Below are 23327 nucleotides of genomic sequence, written 5' to 3' on the forward strand. Positions count from 1 at the left end.
TCCAAAAGTTTAAGCCATGTCCTTTCCTGAATGCACAGAGAAATTTATCAAAAATATTCTCGAAAAATTCTGAAAGTTGCTCTGCCAGCACTTTTTCAAACATTTTAGAAGGAATGGGGAGAATTCTGACAGGCCTATAATTATTCTTCAGGAAAGGATTTTTGCACATCTCATGCAATCTTCAATTTTAAGCATATCGTAATAATGAATATTTTAGCAAAACATGATTTGGGTACGGGAAATGTTGGTACGGGTACGATTACGGGTTACACATTTTAGATCCTAACTTTTTCATTCTCATTCGATATCTCTCGGAAGTTATCCAATCCAAAATGGATACTAAAGTTGACGTGGAAGATGAACTTGTAAATATATACAAATTTAGCCCTTACCATCTTGTTCAACAATTGATTTACATTCAAACGTTTCAACCTTTCTCTTTTTGTTTCTATGTTTTGTGTAGTTAGTGTATCTGATGTTAATTTTTTTTTACAAAATTATATGTTCACCCATCATGGCATCATACTCATAGTTCGACAGGAATGACCTGTCTGTGCAATGGTTTCATGTGTACAACCATATTTATTGTATAGTTCGTTTCCATTGTATCACAAGTCAATCGTATCATGATGTTGCTAGAACAAGAGCTTGGAACAATGCACATTTTAATTTGTTTTTCTCAAACAAGGCACCAAGAGTCAACTCCGAAACTACATTTTTCTATAGGAGAGTTTGCCAGTCTCATTAGTTATGTCATATTCACTAATTTTCATATCATTAAGTGTCTAATTGGTTGACAAATAAACAACTAAATAAACAATTAACAATTTCATGATCAGAATTCCAATTTTCAAAACTTTGTAGCTTTGTTATTGTACATCCAATTTTGGTTCTGTAAAATGTTTCATTTACATGTACATAAAAGAATTCATATTTTATCTGTGAATTTATAAATGTTTTACTTGAAGAATAAATTTGAAACGATATTAATCAGTAAACCTCTATTTTCATATAAAATTGTCTTTAAAATTTTATGCTCATATAGTCTAATTACTGAATATTTCTTTAAAAATTCCATGGATAAAAAGAGTTTTATTGGCAGTTTAGGGAACCAATAGAATTTTTCAATTATCTTAAAAAACGAAAAGCTTATGATGATTTAAAGTTGATGCCCCATGCCACTCAATGGATTTTTTGCCAACCAAAACCAAATCACAGGTAAGTGATGACATCACGAAGAACTCTCATATTAATATAAACTTATACATAGGCACAAGATGTAAAAAATGGGGAAGAGAGGGTCAATTAGGGGTGGGATATTTCCCCCATTATTGAACATCTTATGCCCGTGACTGAAGACAGAAATTGCACAGGAAACAAAATTTTCCTGAAATGTTAGGCCATTTTTGAATTTTTCATAGGTTATCCCAAGAAAATTCTGTCAATTTCAAAGCAGATGAAATGAGAATATAAGAAAAGTTGTTGAAGTGTGTATATACAATTTATAACAAACTGTGTTAACCTTAGCCATATTTCCAGCTTTTCCTCTTAATACAATTTTGCAGGTTTAATATCATGCAATATTTCCAGCTGAAAGTTAGTAACACATTTACAAATATGACATGATGGCTTGTACCAGTAGTCAATAGTCTAATATTTCTGTTATCTGTACAATTTACAATCAAATACCATAATGTTATCAAAATATTCAAGGACGTTAATTAAAATTGTATAAGATTCCGTTTATGTGATTTTCTTTTTCATTCTAGATAGTATCTTATCTATTCTTTAATTTGCTGGTAGGGGGATCAATGCTATGTGAACTACAGAATTCAAATTCTAAAAAGCAATATCAAATATTTACCAAAAGTCTGATTGAAGTTTTAACCTCTGAATATTTTCAGAAAAATGTAAAGTGATAAATAGTGGATTATTAGTTTGGTACAGTAACTTCTAGTTATACATTTGTATCTTTTGAAATTAGAAAACCAGTCAAATGAGAATTGTTAAATAAATACCAGTAATCATCATTTTCATGACTGAAATTGAAACTGACTTTTGCATGTCTCATGCAATGTTAAGAACTTAACATTCTGTAATAATGAATAATTTGACAAATCAGTTATTTGGGAACATGGAAATGTTGGTACTGTCATTGTCAGAAAATTATGGTTAACACAATCACGGCCAGATATACATGTACATTTGGCACATATGCTATGTACAATTCAACATCAGTTTGGATGCATCAAACATTTATTTACTTCTTTTTCAGGATACTACAAAACTAGAATTTCAAGGTAATACTAGAAATATTTATGGATATTTCAAAAATATAAGGGCAGTTCCAGTCAATATGTCATACTTACTGATTTGCATGTATATAAATTGTGTAGTAGAAAGAAAAACTTATGAACAAAAATAAATGTTAACACAAGTGTACACATTGTAATCTTCTACCAATGTTTTTATGTAGCGATATAAGAAACACAATAAGTATGCACAGAACTATTTTTACTTGAGTTTCAAATTGTTCAAGATAATTTATAAAGCAAGGCATTACATGTATTTGTATAGACTTACTTACCATGGCATTTTAATTGTATGCGATTTGACTAAAAATCTACTTCACAGCTAAACTGCAAGTCTTAAATCATTTGGCAGGCATTTTGTACGGCGGTCATGTAATTTTATGATGCTATTGTAGTTGTTCTCATTGTTTGCATCATCATTGTTGTAAATTTTTTTGTTTCTGTGCAATAACATTAATTGTAGTGAATCAAATGATGAATTGTTACTTGCTGCTAGAAGAAGCTTACTATGTAATATGGGGTCACTGGCCAATAGTGTTCTACAAAAAGTGGTAAAATAGATGTTTATTTTTAAAATTGATGTTGAACGTTTATTTCTCAGCTATGGGATAAATTGTTTAAGTGTAATAAACAGACAAATGATTGTTGTCATGTATCTCTCATTCAATTATGACAATTTTTTTTATTTGTTTTTCTACAAAATTCTGCGTTGAAAATAATTAACAGATTATTACATGCATTTTCATGAAACTTTGGAAAATAGTTACTATTACTGTAATATATAAACTGGTAATGAATTTCTGATTTTTCATTTTTGAATTTTTGGACTCTATTCATAAAAAATAGGGGATTTCCCATAATTGCACAATACATTGTAATTTCCAAAAGCAATTTTCATGAAACTTTGTTAAATTGTTCTTTTTTCAATAATGTAAGCTTCTTTTTGATTTTAATAAATTTTGTGTCAGGTATTTAATCACAATCTGAATTCAGAGCTGTATCATGCTTGAATTTTATGTCCACATTTGCCCTATATGTTCAGGGTTTGACCACTGTGGGTTTCATTTGCTGCTCTCTGTAAAAGATTAAACATTTTATTTGTTGTCTATTCATATTTCAGATTTCCCTCAAGACAAAGGGAAGGTTCAGACTCACACATTTACAGATTTTCCTAATACAGCAGAATCAGATGAAGATGACGTGTATGATAAGTCAGAAGTATGTATTTGTAACTTCTTCACTGTTACTGGTGGTACATGTAACTCTATTATGTCATTTTCATTTGCTAGATTTTGCACAATTTTGTGTTGCTTCAGCTTCAAATGTTAAAGATTTAGCACTAGACATGAATAGTAATGATAATACCTTGCCCATAATGTACCTTATATACAGTGTACTAGTATTTTTACCCAAGTTGCAATGAAGTTGAACTTGGCTGTTGGTTTGGTGATGGCGAGTGGGCGGAAGGCCATGTGTCAACATTGGTTTCAGGATGATAACTGAAAAAGTTTATATCTGATTCAAAAGAAACTTTGAGATATTGTTACATACCAGGTAATTGAGATCCCTGTGAGGAAATTTCGTTTAAGATCAAGGTCACAGCGGCCAAAAAACTTTGGCATTACATAGGTTGTTGGATAAATGACTTTGCAGGTATTGCATAAGTTGTTGGATAAAGGACACTGCAGGCTTAAGAAAGGTTGTAGGATAAAGAACACTGTAATTGTTACCGAGGTTGTAGGATAAAGGATATTCCATACTAATTTGGGAGTTTTGCAAGGTCAAGTTTGCTAAAAAAAAATTACATTTTTGCATAAAAGTCAGGATTCCAGACAATAACTTAAAATGTTTAGGTCTGATTGAAGTGGAACTCTCGGATATTGTTATTTACTAGATGAAAAAAAACACTATTGATTTTTGGGTAATTTTGTTTGCAGTCATGGTCACAGTTGTCAAGAAACTTCATTTTTTTCTGTAAAATTAAGTTTCTGGATGATCACTCAAAATGTTTGCATCCATTTCAAATGAAACTTTTGGATATTGTTACATACAATGTACCAGGTAAGTGCGAACCCTATTGATTTAAAATATCTGAAATAATTCTTTCTCTGATATGGGGACACAACTCGGCTTGTGCACCTTGGTGCATTTTGACTTTTATTATAAGTAACATTAAGTAAATGTTTAATGTGCAATTTATTTTTGAATGTTGTTTTACAGCTTCTCAGAGAAGAAAAGCCAGAATCCAAGGCATCATTTTGGACATTTGAGTATTATCAACAATTCTTTGATGTAGAGAGTACTGATGTGTTCCAAAGAGTCATTGGGTCCATGTTTCCTCACCCAAACAGAAATTATCTGAAGACAAAAATAAGACCTAATCCTGATTTGTATGGTATTATATTAACATAAACAACTTATTTCATTTGAAAACAAATGTTAAAACTAAAAACTATACCAGAATATTTCTATAAAAAACCCTAATGATATTGATTGCAATTGGTATCAGATAAAAAATAAATATTTATTGACGTGGAATTTATGAATTCAAATTCTGTTCATATGTTATTTGTTGCCTTATTTCCTGAGATTTTAACCAAAACATTTCAAATCTGTACACCAATCTTTATGCCAGTGTTAAGAGGACTCTGTTTGCCACAATGTATCTATAACTATATTTATATTTTCAGGACCTTTTTGGATTTGTACAACATTGGTCTTTACAACAGCCATTGCTGGTAACTTAGCAAATTATCTCTCTGTGGGAAGCAGTGATACTTACAATTGGAAATATGATTTTCATAAAGGTTTGTGTTTTAAAAACATTGAACAAGAATACAAGAGAAACTTCAATTAGATGAATGTGTATAACCTTATTGTCAAGACACAAAACAGATGAACATGATGTTGAAATGAAAAGAAATTGTCTGTTATGATAAGATGACATTTAGGCCTCTATTAAGGTTGTTTCATTTAAAACTTATTTTTTTAAAAGCTTCTCTGAGCACAGCTTGATACCACAACCAGTTGAATTCTGTTTACTTGTGGCAAGTGTGGATACAATGTTAGTTTTTGACATACTTAAAACTAGGGACTTCCAGTTCATTATGGACACAACAACTCATTTGGATACAATATTGCACAATATTTTGAAATTCAATGCATGTACAAAGTTTTGCTTTGGGGTGCTTTCATGGATCACTTTGTACTCCAGAACAGTAAATGATAGAGTAAATTTTAGAAACTTACTTATTAAAGTTTTTCTAAAGGTTTTTATAAGGAATCCAATAAAAAATTACAAAAATTATAAGGTTTTAAAAGTCCTTATAAGCTAAAATATATTTATGTAACGATAATGAAATGGAAAAGTCCTTTTTTTTATTTTCATGTCATTTTAACTTCAAATAAAGGTAGAAAAATCCACCAAACAATTTGAGTACCAGTAATTATCAGCAAGTAGCTCAGAATGCTGCACTTTCATTTTCAGGGGAAACAAACACCTTTGATTGACTTAAACTGTTCTCCAAACTATTGCAGGACAGGTTTTCAAAATATATGTCTCAAGTCAATAATAAGTATAGGTATATGTTTTGAAACCCATCATGTCCCTGTGAACCAAGTTGTCAAATTCTGTTAAATGTTCAAATTATAGTATTAAAGACATTTAATGGTTTCTATTTCAGTTTCTTTTGCTGCTACAGCCATTTTCAGTTATTGGTGGATAGTGCCAGCTTCTATATTTGGATTTCTTTGGTGGACTGGGAATCAAGTTGGTTATACATTCCTAGAAATACTCTGTGTTTATGGATACTCTTTAGCTATTTTCATTCCTATCTCTGTAAGTATTAACTACAGATTTGCCATAATTTAGTAAACTTCCTTAATGGTGTGAATGCATTCTGTATTTCCCATTTGTGATTTGAGAAATAAGTGACTGGTCATAATGTGATCTGTAGTAAAAGCAAAGCTGAAGAAGTAGTCTCAATAGACTAGCTACAAGTCTTTCTGTAATATATATTTTATTTGATTAAATATCATTACTATCAAATATTCATTCACTATCCAACTGCTGTACTGAGAGACTTGTATAATCTGCAGAGCCTGTGACCATATTCTGGTCACCTATAAATAGACCACTTAATCTTGTCACTGCTCTTCCACAGTTCACTCATAAAATTTTCTGGCCTCAATTATGGACACTGCAGATTATACAAGTCTCTCTGTACAGCAGTTGGATAGTGAATGAATATTTGATAGTAATGATATTTTATCAAATAAAATATATATTACAGAAAGACTTGTAGCTAGTCTATATTCTCAATAGAATTGTTTTCACTTTTTTCATTATTTTTCTTACTTTAGATACAACTCTATTGGTATTTTTATCATTAATGTAACTCCCAGAAAAAAATCAATTGATCTTCTTAATTTGCATGAATCTTACGTGATCCTTAAATTAATGTTTAAAACAATACAGATATTAGATGTTATAAAACAATACAGATATTAGATGTTATAAAAAAAGATATGGTAAGAGTTGCTTGGAAAAAACTGTTTGATGAGAACACTGGAATTTCATTGACAAATTTGAGACAAGAAACATGGCATAATTTAAGGGTAATAACGTCACTGTTTACCTGCCTAGTTCCCAAGATGATTTGATATTTAAAAACAAACAAGTTTCAAGGACATCATTCTGACAGCTTGTATATTATGGGTTATTATCTCATTAATAAGTTTTTTCTGAATTAATTTGTTCTTACAGACATTTGGCTGCTTTATTATTTTGTAGATATTATGGGTGATACATTTCTCCTGGTTCCAGTGGATACTGGTTATTGTTGGTACCTTATTATCAGGAGGAGTTCTGGTTTTCATATTTCTACCAGCTGTAAGAGAATCAACCAAGAAATATACCTGGATCATAATAGTAGTGATATTTGTTTTGCATGCCTCCTTGGCTATAGGTTTTAAGGTAAGCCCTCATTAGAATTGGTATTCATTTGAAGTACTTTTCCATGTTTGTATTTTAAAGGTTTTCCTGTTTTACTAGAGTATCCTGACTAGTGCTTGATGATAAATACTTTGTTTTGTTCCAAAATAAAAGTGTACTTGTCTTTATATATTAGTGTCATGTTCCAATGTAAAAGTTCAGTAAGGAAAATGATTGAGAATGTGCAGTGGGGCTCTATGGCAGATGAAAATTTCGACATTAAAAAGTTACTCTTTGAGCAAAAGGTAAATCACAGTGACTGTAACAAGTAGGTCTTCTGAAGGAGAAAGTGTTCAACCATATGTACATATCCCTTTTCTTCACTTTTTCACATATGCAAGTCATGACTTCAATTTTATGCAGTAAAATCAGTTAGACCCTTGTAGATGCAATTGTTTTGTTACATGTAAAATCATGGCTGTTGGACTTTTTCAAGAAAAATTAGTCTGAAGCATTGTCTGCAACTCATCCTCAATGCAGGATTGTTGTGAAACTAAATGGGGTGTAAGATTACCATATGGAGATGTGCATCTTGTCACGAATTTACGTTCTGACAAAAATTGTATAAATGACGGCTGTTGGAACTGGGGCATTTTTCAGTGAAATTTGGTCTGAGGTTGCACTGTACAAATAGGATTCAGGTGCACTGTTTCGTCCACAAAACTGACCCGGTCTAATTTTGTAAAACTTAAAAATAAAAGGTGAAACTTGGTGGAAATATTGATTGTTGGTAGTAGAGCAGTCGTACATAAATAGATGCAATACTTGTAAAAGTACAGAGGTGAAAAATGCATGCTTTAAGGTGTCCGGAAAGATTCAGGTTCCCACCGAATTGAATTAAAAAAATGCAAAATTTCGCACAAACTTTAAGAATTAAAATCATGAACAAATGAGCAGAGAAAGGTACACTTTTTATTTGTTTTTTATTACAATAATACCATGCTAACTTACTTTTTCTGGCAGTTTTTAAGTGCCTGATATTTTAGAAAGCCTGTTTTTTGGACAGTTAATTTTGGGAAGGCACCCAAAATTTGTTATGAAAACTGGTGTATATTTTTATTATGTTACCATGGCTACAGATTTTCATAACAAAATAGAAAAGGATATCTTTTCTTTTTTAATGAATCTCCATTATGTAAAGTTTTGAAAAATATATATTTACAGGAAAAAAAATTGGATTTGCTTGTTTAAGTGTCTCAATATAGTTTTATTTCCACAAATTGCCATAAAGTTATCTGCAGTGACTTATCTATATAGTGGAACCTGAAACATTATCCATAACTCATCCTCAATGACTTGCAGGATTATTATGAAACTTAATTTAGTGTTAAATTTCTTTATTGGGATGAGCATATTGTCAGGATTTTATGTTTGAATAATAATTGTAGAAATGATGATCATTAGAACTTGCAAATTTTTCATTAAAACTTGGTCTGATGTGTTGTCCTTATTTCCTCCTTGAGGACTTGCAGGATTGTTTTGAAACCTAATGGAATGTTAGATCACCATATGGAGATGTGCATATTATCAGGAATTTATGTTTGGACAAAAAATGTAGAAAAAAGACGGCTGTTGGAATTTAAGCATTTTTTAGAAAAATTTGGTCTGATGGGTAGTTCGCAACAGTGTGTTCCCATTTTGCCTTAGCTGTGAATTACATGTGAAAAAGATAAGTACTAAGGCAAAATGGGGATTTTAGTTTTTTAGGATGATAGTTTTCTGTTGTAAAAACACAATGAGGTGTTGTTACAATGTTTTAGACAAAATAATTATAAAAACAATTTTATCAGTTTTTTTCCTTCTTTTTAAGCTATAAATTTAGAATATTTGAATTCTTTTCAAGTTATGATTTTTCTTGATCAAAATTCTTTTTCAAAATATGCTATTAAAATATATAAAATTTTATTGTTCATGTATTAGTACACATACAATTCAGGGACTTACAAAGAAGAAAACAAAAATTGAGTTCTAAAATGAAACATGATATTTTTTTTATGAATTTAATGAGTGTATATGCATAGGATTGGATAACAACTTTGAAGTTGTTATCAAAGTACTTAATACAAACACGTAATCTTCATATACTTTATTTATTTGCAAATCCAATATCAATTAATTGACATAATTTATTTTGGAGCATAAATAATTAATAATTCAATGAAGTAGGCTAAAGATCATTTAACTAATATTTACTTAAAGCTTTGTAACTTGTTGCAACTTAGTTCTTAAAAATCCTTTAACAATTCTAACCATTGAAGTACATGTATGCTAGTGTCATGACCAGAAAATTTTGCCATCTTCAGTCCTACTACTGAAGTGAGAAGATCTGCATCTATATCTCACTATCTTTAAGCTTTATTGATTATTATACAATTTATATGGTCTATGAACCTTCACAATTGTGCTCAGCCTGAAACTGTTGCTTTTAATTTTATTCTACAGGAATCATGCCTTTTTACTACTTTGCTCAATTTTGTTGTATGTAAATGAAGATATTGGTTTCATTTCTGTATGCTTGTAATTATGATTCAAATTGGGAAAAAAATGAAAAGGCCATTCGTAAAAGAAAATTAATAAGACAGAAAACCAACTAATTCACTTAATCACTCACAAAATAAAAAAAAATGAAAGAACCAAAAATACAAAAAAAAGCAGTGTAAAGATCTACATGTCTTTTTATATGTTTGTATAAGGTTTAATTGGTTTGAAGTCACAAAGTAGCACTTAATTATATGTTTACACAAGTTCCAATTTAGCCTTAGTTCACTCCAAATTTTACAAAGGTGAAATGGGAATAATTTGATCTATCAATAGGGTAAATTCACTAACACTAGTTTCAGCCCTACTATTTTGCCGAAGTTTCAACTTACTAATTGAAATTTTCTATTTGCCTATTTTAAAGCTAAAATACTATATGAATATTAATATACAGAAAATACAAGCTGTGGTGTCATAATTTAGTCACAAGGAGGGCACAAGATTCTGCTTCTATACAGTTTTCAAAGGATTTTCTCAAAAATGAGAGGATTAGGGGTAGTTTTTTTTAATCCAAAAATATAGAGTGCAAGCTATGAACAACAAAACTTTTGTCAGGAGTTATGATGTTACAGAAGGCTGTTTTTGTGTAAAAACCAAAGAGTTTGACAAATGTACTCTATATTTTCTATATAAAAATGTATCATGAAGTAAGCTATTTTTACACAATTTGGCTAAATTTTCTTATTTGACTTTATTTTCATCCACAGTTTTAAAGCAACACATGCATAAACAGGAATGAAACTTTGTTTTTAAAGAAGACCATATTCAACTAGTTAATTATGCAATTTTCAAATTCATTTGAAACACTTAAAAGAGTTTTGATATTTTCTAAACATACTCCCTTGACAGCTAGGGCGAAATGGGAACAAGCCATCTGCAACTCCACCTGAACTACTTGCAGGTTGTTATGAAACTTAATGAGATGTTCTATTATCATATGGAGATGTGCATATTGTCTGGAATTTATGTGCCCTGTGCAGTTCTGGGTGTCAAAAGAATAGGCCTGCAGCACTGCTAAGCTTGTCGTAAAAGGCAACTAAATAGTGCTCAGGAACCTAGCCAGGGACTAGGCGCTCTGCTCACAGAGCAACTGGGATGTGTTCCCCAGGTGGTGGAATGGGGTACCCCTGGCATGTTACATGCTGGGGTTGTCAGGCTATAATACGGAAAACCTGACCGCAAACCATAGTGGTGCACCGTGTTGGGAGAGATGCCACGTTGTCGCACGTTGAAGAACCCTGTTGTGGTATTTGATAGGAGTAGGAACCTTTGTGCTCCGCCACAGAAGGCTAAATTGCCTAACTCTACCATCCCCCCTTTTTCTAGTGGCAATCAAAATTTGTCGACCCTATTATCCTTGTGTCCCATCCCTTGTTTTCATTTCATCATCATTCATGTTCATTTTGATGAAACTTAATTGGGTATTAAATTACTACATTGGAATGATCATAATGTCAGGAATTTATGTTTCAACCAAAATTATAGCAATGATGACCTTTGGAACTTTCACATTTTTCAAACTTAGTCTGATGTGTTGTCCCAAACTTCTCCTTATGGAGATTGGCAAGATTATAGAGCATTACAATACCATATGGAGGTGTGCATATTGTTAGGAATTTGTCATATTCTGTTATTGTTTTGTCAACAAGAAATAGTATTGATAGCTGTTTTGAGTTAGGTGTTTTAGAAATGGCAGCAAATTTTGTGTCAAAAGTGTGTAGTGTATCTACCATAAAAACTGTGTCCAATATGGATTGTATGTCCTCAAATGTAGAGTGTTCAACAGGATGCAGGAGTACGGTATTAGTCTCATTAGGGACAGTTTCTAGTTTTTATGATTGAGCACGGGTTGAGTGATGCTCCAATTTTTGAATTTTCAGTTGTCTACTTCAACTTAAAAGAAATATTAGTGGTGAAATTAAAAATGTCATTACAATTTTGCAAAAACTTAAGGAAAAAATATCAAGCACTGGTCAGGCGAGTCTGCATTCAAAGAGATGAGATTGCAGTAAACTTTTCAAAAGTTAGTTGCAGAACTAATTATGTTATATCATATGATATGAACAAAAATTGTGTGCAGAACTACATATATATACACATTTAATGATTGATATTAATTTGAGGGATTTTAGTTTTAATATTATTGTTTTTTTTTTGTTCATGTGTGAGCAAGTCAATATTTAGCACTAAGGATCATTATATTCCAATTTAGTATAAAGAAATAGATACCACTTAAGTGTTTTTTTACAAAGTCAATGAATTTTAGTTTGTAACTAGTAATATTATTACAGCATTTATGTATTATGAAATGAAAGCACATGACATTTTGCTCATTCAGCATGTTAGTACATGGTCAAACCATAAAAGTGTCCTGGTAATAAAATGCTTTACATAATTGTGGTCTCATCAGACTTTATTGGGAATGTGTTAAGATGCTGTAGGGTGTGTAAGTCTCATCACATGACCTTGTGGTTTCTCAAGAATTGGTCATTTTCTGCCATTTGCATGAATACAGACTGTTGAGTTCAATATTAAAAACCAGACATCTTTCTCTGTAAAAATACTGATGCAAAAATGCCAAATATCTATTTTTACATGATAAAAATGTGAAGAAATGCAATCAATCAAAGATTTTGCATTGTAATATAGCTATTCGAGAATCCTGAAGTAAACAATAAAATGCAGATTGGTCTTCACATTTCAATATGTACTACATCTGGAATTGAATCTATAATGAAAATTACAAAATCTATACTGAATACACTATTTTGGTCTCATCTGACTGCACTTGCATTAGCTTGTCATTGTCAGAAAATAAAGATGTATTGATTCTTAGAGATAATTATTTTTTCCTTACTGTTTTTCAGCTGTACTTTTTCCACATTCCTCCAGCCTCCTCATTCAACAACAGTACTGCTATACTTACCAGTCCACAGATCCAGAAGCACAGCCCTGACAACATTCCTCCTAATATTAAACAAACCCCCAAGGAAACTGTAAAACAACCAAGTACAACACAACCAACAACTGTTCCAAAAAAAGCTGATCTCGCACAAAAGAGTGAGGAAAGTACTAAAGTTGGAGCTGCAACTAAAAATATCTTGGTCAATCCCAAAACTACTCTGAGCCAGACAAAAGAAAAGTCAATAAATCCTCAATCAAAGGAAGATCCTTTGAAGACTTGACTGTACACAGTGAATGTAGCAGAAGATGAAATCCATAAAAAAGATCTGTAAAAATACATTGGGATAATATGGTCAATCAGTGCACACATGATCTAAATAAAAAATGGCATCATTTGTTTTGTTTTAGTTTACATGATGAACAACAACTTTAATTAGTGTATCTTTTTTGGGACATTCTGATGGTTATGTATGTATACTTAAATAATGAATAATGATATTCTTGAACTTGTTAAGTTATACTTTTTTTACAAGTTGTATGCGTTATTGTCAGCATGTTTTTACTTTGATGAAATGTTTGTTACCATCATTCAACTAATTATGTTTATTGTTTGTTACTTACAAAATCTACAATATACTAAATGTTTGACCAATGCTTATTAGTAGTGTACATGGGCATTGAGTATCTTGAAAAAAGTGAAATGTGTATATTTCAAAGAGAGTTGACCCTAACCTCTGACCTTAATGAACCAAAGTAGCCAGAGGTAGATGCCAGTTTTGCAAAGTGAACTCATTTATTGATTTATTTATTTATCTCTGTGGTCATTTGAATAGACACATTGATTCTAGCAGTTAAACAGCAGAGAGTAGATTTTTTCCAACAAGGTAGGAGATTTTTACCAACAGGAAAAAGACTGGTGGTTGTCAACTTCAAAGGAAAAGAGCTCCTCATAACTTTGGGGATGAAAATTGAATGACACTGACTTTATACGGTGAATAATTTAAGCTGCATCAATATTTATTACTAGTAGACATGTTCATACAAAACTAAACAAAGACTTGGACATCAACTTCTTATCTCATCAAATTTACTGAAATTACAATACAAAAACATTTTGTGAATGAGCATGAGCTAATTTACAAAAAAACACTAAGCACTAGTGAATTGTTTTATTTGCAACAAGCAGAGTGTGTCATGAAGAAAAAATATGATTACATGTAACATAAAACTTCTAGAGAACTTATAACTAATGGGAAAACAAGATTCAACTAGCACAGGAATTTTTCTATTCTATCACACTCCAGTAATCACCTACTGAAATCCTGACAGGTAAAGGTTTCCATGTGAAGGGAAAAATGCACGAGTGAATGTGTCTATTTACTACAGAGATTACCCACAAGTTTCATTGTTACTAATTCAAGAGGAGTTCTCTTAACAAAACTGGTATTTACCTTGAGCTATTCCAGTTCAAGAGGGAAAGATCATTCAGCCAACTGGATTTACAGGATTTCACCCAAGTTAATGTGCTGTTTTTAATTTATTGATCGTTACAATTTTTGTTTTGTATGTATGTTTTGATACGTATATTTTAATGAGGGAACACAATAAAGCAATCCTTAATAATTAAGTTTTTGTTTCTTTTCACAGAATGGCAGATGCCCTGTTGTTAATTCTATGGAAATTTTTTCTTATTTCAAAATTTTATAACCAGGAAAAGTGGATGGATCAGCATCAATAGGCACGTTGTGGCAATTCCAATATCAGCAGGTCTTATGCAAATCATGAACTTTGTCATTACAGATTATTTGTCGAACCTTTCTATATGTGATAAAAATTCATTGAACATGTAGTAGGAGTTGCACTGAACCAGGTTTTAATAAATAAAACATTAATGTTGAATTATCTCCCTTAGCAGGAATAAGACAATATCTTCCGTCATGCACATCTTTTATATCTCATTTCACAGAAATCAGTCGAGTGGTATCCTTAGTTACAGTAATAAGTTTGGTGGAGGATTGTTGTGAAAGGCTGAAATAATGTTTGCAGCCTTTTTAAATGCACGATTTACCTTCACTAGTTTTAAAAGAATATCACTAACTGAAAACAAAGCATTACTTACATTCAATCAACCCATAAGCCCGTGAAATCACACTATCATCTGTTTCTTACCTAAGCCTGAACTTTTACGTAAATGACCCTGGACTTTTGAAATTGAAACTTAATGACTAAAGTAATGATTTTGAGTGCAAAATATCATGAACTCCAATCTATGAAGTATATATCACAGTTGATTTATTACTGTTATGCATGTGATTTGTACACCAACTTTCCTAGTTGAGTAAGATACCTCAAAATAAAACTTTCAGAATGAACTTGGATGAAACTTGGTGCTAACCTGACTTTACTTTGAAGTAGGGCATGCTTACCCTCATGAAACACCTGATGTCACTTGTTTTTGTTTTTTATGTTCATAGGTATTTTTTTGTTTATATTTACCACTTTAACAATTCTTTCCTGACCAAGAAATATGGTTTCTGAATTTATTTGGTAGAAGTACATGAACAACATTGTAGAACAAGTACTGGTATTTATGTATATACAGCAATTCTTTTTTTTTTTCTACCACTAAATACCATACCCCACAAAGAAAGGTTGGGATTGATTTTGGAGATTGTGACAGGAACCGTTTAGGAATTCAGGGCCAAATTATGTCAAATATCTGATCAAAGAGCTGTATCAAGTTCAAATGGTGTGTCCATATTAGCTCAAACTGACCTCCACCCAATATCAATCCTGGTCAGATTTGTGGTATAAAATATTGAGAGACAATATAGAAGTTCATATGCTTTTACTGAAGTTATATAGTTAAATTCTATGGAATGTTTGATTTTTACCCTACTTCAGGCATGACTGAGGCCATAACCATGAAACTCAATATCAACCTTCCTTTTGTGGTTTAGAAATTGATTGAAATTTCATGAAGATCTACCAACTAGTATTCAAGTTATCACACAAAACCAAGTGTCAGGCTCTTAAAATGCTGCTCTATCAAGTTTGAGCTCTGGGGTTTTGATGTCACTACTGTGCTATCTAGCTACCATCACTGTACTATGAGATCTGTTAATCTGTGTATTGTGGGGTACAAAGTCAGTCCTTCCTTTCTATCCTCTGTTTTCTTTATTATACATTAATCCTACACCACTGATTGGAAACTTTCACAGAATCTTTATTACATGTTCCTATTGTGCACTTCTTATTTTTTATTTTGGTCTGAATCAATTTGGGGGTTTTACATAGCAAAACAAAGACTTTGTCATTTATGAATGTGGGGACATTGGGGACCCATCTCCTCCTACACCACTGAATAGTATAGTATTGAATGGAGCTTAAAAGGTGCATGTTATCAAATGGGGAGATGGGGTATCATGTAAGAGAGAAATTTTTCTAGTTTTACAACATAATCTGATGGTAATTGGTATAGAATATTTCTTGCTCACTTCTCTTGTCATATTGAAATTCTTATTCCATATTAGCAAATTGATTAACGCTGTACATATTTTACATATTTATTTAGATAAACAGCATGGACTGCTCCCACCACAACAGCGAGACATGATATCAGTCTGGTTACCTACAGTATAAAATAATCGTTAAGTTAAAGATAAATTAAAATAAAAGTGGAGACATTAAATAACCTTAACTGGCATTGTTTCCTCCAGCAGCAAGTAAAATTAAAGTACATTGTTGAGCATGCTCACATACCTCAAGTGTCCACATATTGGACTCTCAAATAAGAAGAAAAAACAGCTCAATATCTGCAAGCGTTCAGATAAAAAGTCTTGAAAACTAATGATGGAATGTTTTGGTAACCGGGCTGACCCTAATTTTTTATGTTGTCAAAAAAAAAAAAATTGATTTTAGGCATTTCCAACATCAATTTTTTACTAGAATCGCCTTGCCCTCCAATGTGGAGGTTCAAAATTTATTAAAAAAATCCCTACCTACCCACCCCAACTTTGATGGAGATGTTACAAGAAACACAGTATTTTTTTTGAAGTCTTTAGAATAAAATTCAAGGCCCGTAATTTTGGGAAAAATCAGGGAAGTGGAACAAAATATAAACTTGATCTGTAACTCATCAAAATTTCATGTCATCTGGTTGACTTCAACTAAATTTATCACACACAGAGACAATTAACAATTAACTAAGATAGCACAATAACTAGAAATAAGGCCGTGAATTTTTGCAGTACTACAAAATTATGGGAAGGGCTCTGAAATACTAATCAGCTAATGTAATCCAACTTAGTAGAAAAAACTTGTCTGAGACAATATTTTTTTAAACAAGCATTAAAAATATTTCATCACCTTAATCTTCTAGCTTCTCTTTCTGATTCCAGCAAGGTCAGAATATCTCCTTCTCTGACTGGACCTTTTACATTTCTGATAATAGATCTATTGCTGTCATCTAAAAATTCCACTCGGACCTAAAATATACAGTAGCTCTTAAATTTCCTTTTTTACTACAGGTTTGCATGGAAAGGAACTTTGCGAAGCAATTTAAAAAATAAAAAAATTCATTCTTGAATACAAAAGATATTCTGGGAAGTAATGGTCTTAGGAAGACGTATGGAACATCACTTCAGAGCAAATTTTTTGCAGTTGTAAAAAACATTTAAAAACAATCAAAATGCAACAGCAATAAACAATTTCATCTATAAAAATAATGAGGATTTGAACAATTCACCACTGTCATATAATATTATGACTTACCTGTGTACATTGTCCTTGTGATCCAGTACGTCCCAGTATCTTTGTTACCTATAATGACATTGGAGATTAGTCAACTTTTTTTAATGCATATTGAACACAGGGAAATTCATATCTTCAATTTGATTTATGGAGACCATACATAGATCTATTCAAGGGGGTCTCTATATATGTAAAATCTCCTTAGAAAGCTATGAGACAAACAAGAGGCTTCCAACAAAAATTTGGTTCCAAAAGAAAAGGAAATTTTCCATTTGTTTGTATGGTAGCAGGGTAGGAAACTCACTCAAATTTTAGCCAGTCCTGAATAAAATTTTTCAATACACATACTATATGGTTATATAGATTTTTGCTAAAATTAGCCAGCCTTGCCAAAAAATAGAAAGTCTCAGGCTGGCAGGCAGGCTATTATTTCTAACTCTGATGGTAGATTTGGAAAATCAACAAATTCAAGAATCTACGAACTGATATTTTTTCCCTAAACCATGAACATTGGTACCCATGAATAAAAGTACTTTCAAAGTATGGCCTGATGATAAAAGGATGTACTGTGGCATGCCAGGCATACCCCATTCCATTACCTGTGACACATAACCCAGTTGCTCCTTAGTCCAGTCTTCGAATTTAGCCAGGGGCCCAGTGGTGCGGACCCCTAAAATTATGTTCTTAGAAAGAATGATGGACTTCCAAAAATTTTGTTGTGGTGTAGTGTTCTATTTATTTTTGGGTTCTTCGACATATCTAAATAGTCTGAATCGAATGACCGTCTGTTGTTATGTAATTTCATTATAACAGGATATTCTTATTACTAAACATAGATTCAGATGATTTAGGACTTTAAAAATGTTCCTAATGTTAAAATGTAAAGAGGGAGACAGGCCTTGGTTATGAAGATGATGATTACCCAGAAATGACAGAAAAAGACATTGACAATTTTTTTATTTAATATGTTTAGAGAATAAAAATATAACAACTATTTTCATATAATTTCAAATTTTTTTTGGGCCACTGAAAAACCATTTGGACTTTTTTTTTTGTAACTTTGAAAGTCCGAATGACAACCCACAGTTCATTACCAAAGCTTGACATTTCAGCATATACATATTTCTGACCATGGCAATAGGAGAATGCACAAAGACATGAAAAACCATATATCATGACACATTTTAATAATTTGGAAGTTCAATAACAGGACTTACAAAAATTTTGGTGTTTGAATTTGTATGTTCCTTTGGGGGCATTTAAGATTTCAACTTACTCATGTTCTTGCACAACTATAAGCATAGGCCATAGTGACCCAGGAGTCATTTTTTTCTGACTGGATGTGACTCTTGTCCACACAAGGAGTTAGGTAATCATACTCAATAAAACGTTATTTCAATCAAGACAATGACAAAACTACAGAACAATATGTGGAAGATATTGATGTTTAAGTCCTTGTCTTTCTCGTAGGTAATACGTTGTCTTAATTAGAAATTACTGTATTGGCTAAGAATAAGATGGTGCATGGTATCAGGCATTCAAGGTGGCTATTTCTAGTCACTACCAATTAATTTGAATTCAATTCTACTCAGGATAGTTTTGTTAAAGTAAATTTATTTGAAAAGAACGTATGTGCAAAGACAAAAACAGTATATTTATGCTAACTTTAGCAAGTTTTACTGGCTGTAACTTATCCATGCTTCTGAATTTTTCAGTACCGGAAGTGAAAAGGGAGAGAGCACGTGTTTCCGGTGAAATTAAAATAAAAACGATTTCGGTGTTTGACACGATATTTTTTGCCGGACTTTCATTTCTATTAAGAGACGCGGTCGGGTCCGAGGACGGGCGTCAAAATGCTAACTCAATTTCTGATATTAAAGACATATACTACATACATCTTCATAAATACATGCAATTTAACATGTTGAATGGCTGTGTATAATACATTCACTAGATTTACACGCCATTATCATTTTCTTTTTTTCAACCTATTTTTTTTTTAATGAAAAACAGAATACAACATTATTCATTTTTTAACCATTGTGGAACTTCATTTATTTTTTTCTTGCAACAGAAGAAATATTTTTTTCAATTCATTTTTCTTCAAAGTGAAATTAATATTTTAAAATGGGCGGTGCCTTAGTCTGTTCCTTTCCATTTTTTTTTCATCAAACAACGACAAACTGAAGACAGCATTAGAAAGTCAAAACCTTGTACAATCACATGAACTGACTTTCCTTAATCGAATGACAAACTTACTTTACTTATATAATTTCCCACCTCTCTCCATATTTCAATTTAAATGGTGTAAACTAAATGACTTTGACTAACTTAGGTCCGTGTGGTTGTTCCGCGCTATACATATTCTCTCAAGCCCTTTTTTCTTTAGTTGAGAGAAAACATTTATGGAGAGAAAATCTTTATCTATGCATGATAAAAGCACTGGGTAAATGACATACTAAAGAGCAACTGTGGCAGAGTCAGACTTTATGGTTTGTATATTTTAAGTAATGATTTTTAATTTCGTAACATTGTAATTGTATTCATATTATTTGTTTTTATTGCATATACTTGTCGGCAGGTTTCCACTGTTTTTAGTATTGCATTCGAACTGTCGAAATTGTTCAGTGAGTAGTATTATTTAAATTTGCCAGTCTAGTTTGTAGATCATTTCTGCATTTAATATTTGTGCATTTACTTTAACATCTTTAGCCTCACTAGTATGCATTTCTTCTGTATAAATAATTACGAATTTAGGAATGAACTAGTTTGAAGACCATTTGGCGTATGAAAAGTGCATGTTACTTTACCTTGTTTACCTTGTCCCGAGGTCAGATATCTGGGCTTGAAGCCCCTAAGACCCTTCTCAAGTTTATCTTTTGGACTTCCGGTCCGTATACATCTGGCGTAAATTTTATTGCGAGGTTATTCAAATGTTTGTTGAGGTTGTTCTTAAAGGCGTTTACTGATGTGCTTTCCACTACAGTATTTGGCAAATTGTTCCATGTATCCACTATTCGTTGTGAGAAACTGTATTTCCTTATATTAGTCCTAGAATACTTCTTCTATATTTTGAAATTATGCCCTCGGGTTGTTGTTCTAATTGGAATTTAACTTTTGCTGTCGAGTTTGTCAATGTTATTTACTATCCTTTGTTTCCGCAACATCTGATCTTAACCTACGGTATTGAAGTGATGGCAAACCTAGACACTTAAAAATCTCACACTATAACTCAAATGTTGTATATTTTATTAGCTTTGTTGTTCTTCTTTGGACGTTTTCAATTTTGATAGCTTCTTTTTTTTAATGACTCACAGGTTCTTGGAACCAGGATTTTTTTCTCTTAGAGAAGTATATACATGAAAAACTGGGCATAGTATAAACAGCATTAAATAGCAAGCGGACATGTCAGAAAACACACAGAATAACTCAAATCTAGAAACAAAGTGATTTAATGATATTTTTTAGATACAAAATTAAAAAAAAAATCCTGGTTCCATGGGCCTGTGTTCGTATTAGACTGACATTTCAAGAAGGAAAATTATATCATTTATAGCCACAGAAATTTTTTTTTCCTATGTCCCTCTGAAAGGAAAAAAAAACACCCCGAAATAAAGAAAACCGGCAGATAAGTTGAAAACAAATTACATGTACATGTATTGTCTTATTTTGGCAGATTTTTAAGTCGCTAATATTGTTAGCGACTTCTTGCACTCGTAATTTCAGTACGTTATAATTGCATATGATTTGCATTATTATATATTTATACTCCAGGTAATGCTGTACTGCATAGATCTGTGCCGTACGTGTTAAACCGCCATAGCGTCATATATAGTTATTGGTTCATACGAGATAAAAATGTACCTCTTAAATGTCATTCACGTGTGATCTACGTGTGTTTCTTGCTTGTGTGAGAACGGGAAGTTTACATGAAATGATCGGTTAAAATTAGCATTTAACATCACCCAATTTCCGATCCAGGTACAGGGGCTCGTTACAAGCCTATAAGGCTACAAACCACTAATGTCACTCCCCATAGGGTCCAATGCTAATTTCAGTAAATTCAATCATTTATGGAGCTTCTACCTTAAGTTTAACCTGAAGAAGCCTATACATCAGCTAAAAGCTGCATGTGCGACACCGGCTCCTAGGAGACAATGAACTAAAAATAGAATGGGAATTCTCCAACATTTCACAAAGGGAGTCTTCATGCAGAACTCATAAAAATATTTAATTCAGTAAGTTACAGTGATCATTTTATTTAGAAATAAAGAAAATACAATTCCCTGCTAATCATAAGCTCACTTGTGCAGATTTGATGTGCACTTTTTCCACAGAAACATAACACAAGTGCACTAAAACTTGTGTAGTACTATTTACTATTTTTGCATACGTTCTAATAGCTCATAGGCTGAATTAGTGGTATGTAGCCTAAAATAAGTCATATACATTAGCACGGCCCCGATACCTATAAATATTCATTGCCAGTTGTTTAATCTGGTTCCATGATCAGTATCATAAGCGACCCAAAGATCACTACATCGTACCTCTTTTAAAAAAATATTATACACGTCTATGTTTTTTTGCTTCTATGAGAACGTGAAGTTTACATCAAAAGATGAATTGATTGGCTAGCATTGAATTTATTCAATATTAGCCAGTTTCCTATTCAAACAGTTAATAGTTGACTATATATATATATACGGGTAATTGAAATCATTTCGGAAAAGTACGCAATCATATCAAGGAAACTAAGATTTTAGCGGAAGTCACTTGATTTTAGAGCATATTGCATTCATGCCATTTCGGATGTTCATTAGTGACAGGGTATATTTGACGATTAGCGACTTTGAAGACTTCAGTCTTTGATTAGTATGGGTACTGCCTCGTAACATTGGAAGAAGGTGACAAATAATATTGAGTCCCTATTCTGGTCTTGTTACTATTCATTCTATTTGACCGTGTAGAACAGGAGCTGTAGCTCATCAAAGAATATTTTTCGCTAGCTGAGAGCACAGGCACATGGATACTATACCCCCGCCCTTTTTTTCTATACAACCCCCATTAACAAATTTGATAGTAAAATATAACTGTAATTCAACATATCTCAGATAGAAAATGCATAAAGAGGTAGAAATTAGGTGTCAGTCACTGATATATATTCAGGGTGTCATAAGGAGAAAATAGGAGGGAAGAGTATCCATTGGAAAAAAATAAAATTCCAAATGTGGACATAAAATCCAAGCCCCATCTCCCCCCATGAGAAGAAAATGGTCAAAACTTTAAAACGAAGAAACTCGAAAAGACCAACTACAGTGTATGTAGTTCAATTCTGCATATTGTCATTATAATCTTGTATAATAAATAAGACATCATATTTAAAATGGCAAGCCATTTTCTTATTTATTCCATATTTTGCATATCTCAAATATTATATCAGATACCTCATATAGTTTATAAAATATCCAATATAGAACATTTGTATATAAAATACCTTATATAGTATAAAAGATAGCTAATATAATATATAAGATATATAATATAGAATGTGAGATATCTATTTTTAAAATTTATTGAAGATATATTATATAAATATTAGATATCTTTGTTAATATATCAGATACCTTATATATTATATAAGAAATGTTATACATGTATAATTTGTTTATAAAAAAATATCTTGCATAGTATTTAAGATATCTGTTATGTTAAATAAAATATCTTATATACAACATGTAATATATAAGATAACTGAAGTATCATATTAGATATTTGAAATATGGAATAAATATAACAAGAGGCTCCAAGGAGCCTGAATCGCTCACCTG

General features: G+C 31.8%; 2 protein-coding genes across 3 annotated transcripts; one reads left to right on the forward strand and one right to left on the reverse strand.

Moving 5' to 3' along the window:
- The first annotated feature begins 292 nt into the window (after positions 1 to 292).
- LOC148630136 (protein YIPF1-like) lies at positions 293 to 14370 on the forward strand. 2 transcript variants are annotated; one of them, XM_088561565.1, is made up of 9 exons: positions 307 to 365; positions 1089 to 1218; positions 2276 to 2300; positions 3433 to 3530; positions 4533 to 4707; positions 5003 to 5119; positions 5996 to 6150; positions 7105 to 7287; positions 12711 to 14370. In XM_088561565.1, exons 2-9 carry the CDS (start codon positions 1186 to 1188, stop codon positions 13026 to 13028), a joined length of 1104 nt encoding a protein of 367 aa, XP_088417691.1. In that variant the 5' UTR covers positions 307 to 365; positions 1089 to 1185; the 3' UTR covers positions 13029 to 14370. The 2 variants fall into 2 exon arrangements, with proteins under 2 accessions (XP_088417685.1, XP_088417691.1); XM_088561559.1 differs by lacking the exon at positions 1089 to 1218 and having other exon boundaries at positions 293 to 365.
- A 1929-nt stretch (positions 14371 to 16299) lies between these two features.
- Positions 16300 to 19243, reverse strand: LOC148630137 (small ribosomal subunit protein eS28). The gene is made up of 4 exons (XM_088561576.1): positions 19165 to 19243; positions 17521 to 17568; positions 17116 to 17234; positions 16300 to 16378 (listed from the first exon to the last, which is right to left on the reverse strand). The coding sequence occupies exons 1-4, from the start codon at positions 19195 to 19197 to the stop codon at positions 16375 to 16377; spliced, it is 204 nt and encodes a 67-aa protein (XP_088417702.1). The 5' UTR covers positions 19198 to 19243; the 3' UTR covers positions 16300 to 16374.
- Between the last annotated feature and the right edge of the window lie 4084 nt (positions 19244 to 23327).

Source organism: Perna viridis, chromosome 1 (genome assembly GCF_037379345.1).
Source record: "Perna viridis isolate PV_CMFRI_1.1 ecotype Kerala chromosome 1, ASM3737934v1, whole genome shotgun sequence".
Lineage (NCBI taxonomy): Eukaryota > Metazoa > Mollusca > Bivalvia > Mytilida > Mytilidae > Perna > Perna viridis.